This window comes from Ammospiza nelsoni, chromosome 2, assembly GCF_027579445.1.
Source record: "Ammospiza nelsoni isolate bAmmNel1 chromosome 2, bAmmNel1.pri, whole genome shotgun sequence".
NCBI lineage: Eukaryota > Metazoa > Chordata > Aves > Passeriformes > Passerellidae > Ammospiza > Ammospiza nelsoni.
The window spans coordinates 118393503-118397143 of record NC_080634.1 but is presented as its reverse complement, the minus strand read 5'-3'; the positions used below and the strand labels follow the sequence as shown (position 1 = coordinate 118397143).

The window sequence follows — 3641 nt, the reverse complement described above, 5'->3', positions numbered from 1 at the left end:
ACCATTTCCCTCTCTATTGACATCCGAGCACTTCCAGGAATTTTTGCCAGACTTTACAAACTGTTCCTACTCCTGTCACACATTCTGCCTGGCTGGGATTGCTGCAGTAGGAACAGCCCTGCACAGGAGTGTTCCCAGCACACCAAACCTGGCAAGGGAATGGATTTATCAGTAGATGGCAACCCCCCCAATGACCCAGTGCCATTTCCTCCCTTGGAGCTGTGCTCCAGCATTCATGGCTGTCCAAGCCCTGCCTCAGGCTGATATCCAATCACTTGGCAGCGTCCCTTACAATGGAAATAGAGGAAAAGCCCAAGGCTTTGACCACCTCCACTGGGCTGAAAAAAGCATCCAGAAATCCATAATGGACCATGAACAGTTGGTCTCCATCTTCTCTAAGAAGCTGTTGTGAACTTTGTGTCCATTCCCTGCACCTCAGGGTCCGTCTTTGAGATGTTTGCAGGGGCATTGATCACAGAATTTGGGCTGGAGGGGACCTTAAATCATCCACTTGTCATGGGCAGGGACACCTTCCACTGGTGTCCAATCCAGGGAGGAGCTGGAGCTGCTGCAGAGCCCAGAGGAGGCTCCAGGATGGGCGAGGGATGGAGCAGCTCTGCTGGCAGGAAAGGCTGGCACAGCTGGCATTGCTCACCTGCACAGGAGAAGCTTTGGGCTGAGCTCAGGGTGGCCTTGCAGGGCCTGGAGGAGCCCCAGGAAAGCTGGAGAGAGACAATTGCCAGGGGATGCAGGGACAGCACACAGGGAATGGCTGCCAGTGCCAGAGGGGCAGGGCTGGGTGGGATCCTGGCAATGAGGAATTGTTCCCTGGCAGGGTGGGCAGGGCTGGCATGGAATTCCATCCCTGCATCCCTGGCAGTGCCCAAGGCCAGGCTGGACACTGGGGACTGTGGGGGTGTCCCTGCCATGGCAGGGGTGGCACTGGGAGAACTTTAAGGTCCCTTCCAACCCAAATCCTTCTGGGATTCTATGAACATGCACGCCAGGCTGCTCCAGCCCCAGCGCCCAGCCTGGCCTTGGGCACTGCCAGGGATGCAGGGATGGAATTCCATGCCAGCCCTGCCCACCCTGCCAGGGAACAATTCCTCATTGCCAAGATCCCACCCAGCCCTGCCCTCCTTCAGGTCAAAGTCATCCCCCTTGTCCTATCACCACAAATAACCAAAGTCAGGTCCCAGATCACTTTTATTGTTGTTGGTCTCAGCAAATTGCTTAGGAAATCCATTTATTTTTAAAACCAGTGGTGATGTTAACATGAAACAGTGCTGAAAACCCTCTGTCCCAATCCAAATCAACATAAAGCCAAAGGCAATGGTGATCAACCACAAAAAGGAAGGTTCAGAGTGGAACCAGGGGAAATGTTGAAAATCTCCCAGCTCTGGAGGTGACACAAGGTGACAATATAATTGCAAACAGATTTTTCCTTTTGCCAAATGAAGAATTGTTGCCTCATAGGTCTTGGAATTATTTTTTTCAGTGTGTTGGTCCGTCTGTTGAAAGTGGGAGACCTGTAAATTTCTGATTTAAGAGAAATCCATCTATTCTCTTTTTTGCATTATTTTATAACCTAATATGTGTGCCTGGGACTTTGCTGTAATGTGAGATGGAGAGGGCTGGGATTCTTGCTCATTATTTTAATTTTTGATTGTTTGAATGCACTGTGGAACGATGGAATTCTGAGAGGATTTTAGAAGGAAATGTCTGGATTTGGTACTCCTGACAAGCACCGGTCACAGTCCATGGAGGCTGCCTTGTGCCCCAATGGAAGTTCCCCAAAAATCGCTGGGGGGAATGGAAATATCCTTGCCAACCCTAATGCTCCTTCAGGAACAAAATACCAGCATTCATCCTAAGAAATGAGCACATTTCATTACATGGGATTTATGAAATAGGATTCTAGAAACTGTTTTTCCACTCCCTATAATGCACAGGTTGTGCAGAATGCTAAATCTGCTCACAAGCTAAAAGTGACAAATGCTGACACTTGTTAATTTTAATTTTTAAAGTATATTTAATATCAAATGTCTGGTTCCATTCTATTCCTGACATTTGTAAAAAACTCAGTCCTGAGCCACTTTAGAGGGTTTGTTTCCCTTGTGATGCATTTCACAAATGCACTGAAATTTTATTTTGATCAGGTCAAAACATTGTAATATAACTTCAAATATTGGCTGTAACAGGCTGTCAAATGCATCTGTCACAGTGCCATTGAAATTCATATTTCAAGGGACTGTAAAAAAAACAAACAAAAAGTTAAGTGAAAGCAAAATTAATACCTTGTCATGTTTATGAATTATGGAAATGAGGAGCTGAGCAGGCAATCTGCTGGAAATCACTGTGTATCCCCAAGAAATTCTGGGTTTTAGGGAAAATTCTGGTTTTTTGGGGGAAGAAATGAAGCAATGTGGCCAGTTCTGCTTCACAGGGCACCAGCTCCAAACAAAACGATAGTTTTAAACAAAATATTCCTTGAATTGCCTGGAAAGCTGCGATGGGAGGTAGACAGGGAAGTGCTGCCTTGGGAATATCTCACCCTCCTTTGCCTTTATTTCCCAGGTTTTGTAGGCAGCAGTTCTGCATCCACACCCTTTCCTCCTCGGGGAAGAAAAGGAAGGAACGAACAACGGTAAACTCCAACATCCCTTCCGAGTACTCTGGTGCCAGGCACAGCATTCCCGAGGCAGATCCAGGGAGAGCTCACACGTAGTCGCTCAGTCTGTAGCCACTGTGGGACGCAGATGTCAGGGAAGGAGCGTGGTCGCCCTTGGAAGCACTGGGAGGCCTGGAGGATGGAGGCGCTGCGGAACGCGGCTGGAAAATCGCCTCATTCCCGAGCCACGACGTGCACAGCAGGGCCCCACCCAGGATGCTCAGGGCCGAGGAGACAAACCCCAGATAGAGAGCCTGCCCTATCTCATACTTCATGCCAGTGGGCAGCGTGGGGCTGTAGAAATCCACCACCACCTCGTTGGTGCACCACGACACCGGCACCAGGCAGAGCAGGCCGGCCGCCACGAAGCCGACGCCGCCGGAACCGGCCATGGAGGCCTTGGCGGGGCTGCCCTCGGCGCAGCGCGTGCACCCCATGCCCACCACGGCCACGGCGGCCGCCAGCACGGCCAGCAGGCAGGAGATGACCATCATGGCCCGGGCGGCGCGCAGGTCGGCGGGCAGCGCCAGCTGCGAGCGGTGGGGCTGGCACTGGTAGACGCCGGTGCTGTGCTTCACGCACTCCATCCACAGCCCCTTCAGGTAGGCCACGGCCGTCAGGATGTTGGTGCCCACGTGGGCCGAGCGCCACCAGTGCGGCAGGATGGTGGCGATCAGCGTCCCGATGAAGCCCAGCAGGCTGAGGGAGAAGCCCAGCAGCTCCAAGGCCCAGCTGGCCATGGGAATGTTTGTGCTGTGTGGTTCCCTTAGTGAGGCGCCTCCGCTTGGGCTCGCTTGGAAGGCGCGAGGTTTTCTTGGAAGATCTGCGGCTGTTCCGCCCCGACACCTCCTGCTCTCCTAATAAAAGGTAATTGAGGGAAAAAGGAGTTAATTATTAACCCACAGCTTTGCCTCTCCAGCCAGTGAGGTGCGTTTCAAGCGCAGAGGGCAATAATTAGCATAGTTATCGC

General features: G+C 51.6%; 1 protein-coding gene across 1 annotated transcript; it reads right to left on the bottom strand.

Moving 5' to 3' along the window:
• Positions 1 to 2718: 2718 nt before the first annotated feature.
• Positions 2719 to 3411, bottom strand: CLDN14 (claudin 14). The gene has a single exon (XM_059466581.1). It carries the CDS (start codon positions 3409 to 3411, stop codon positions 2719 to 2721), a length of 693 nt encoding a protein of 230 aa, XP_059322564.1.
• Positions 3412 to 3641: the final 230 nt, after the last annotated feature.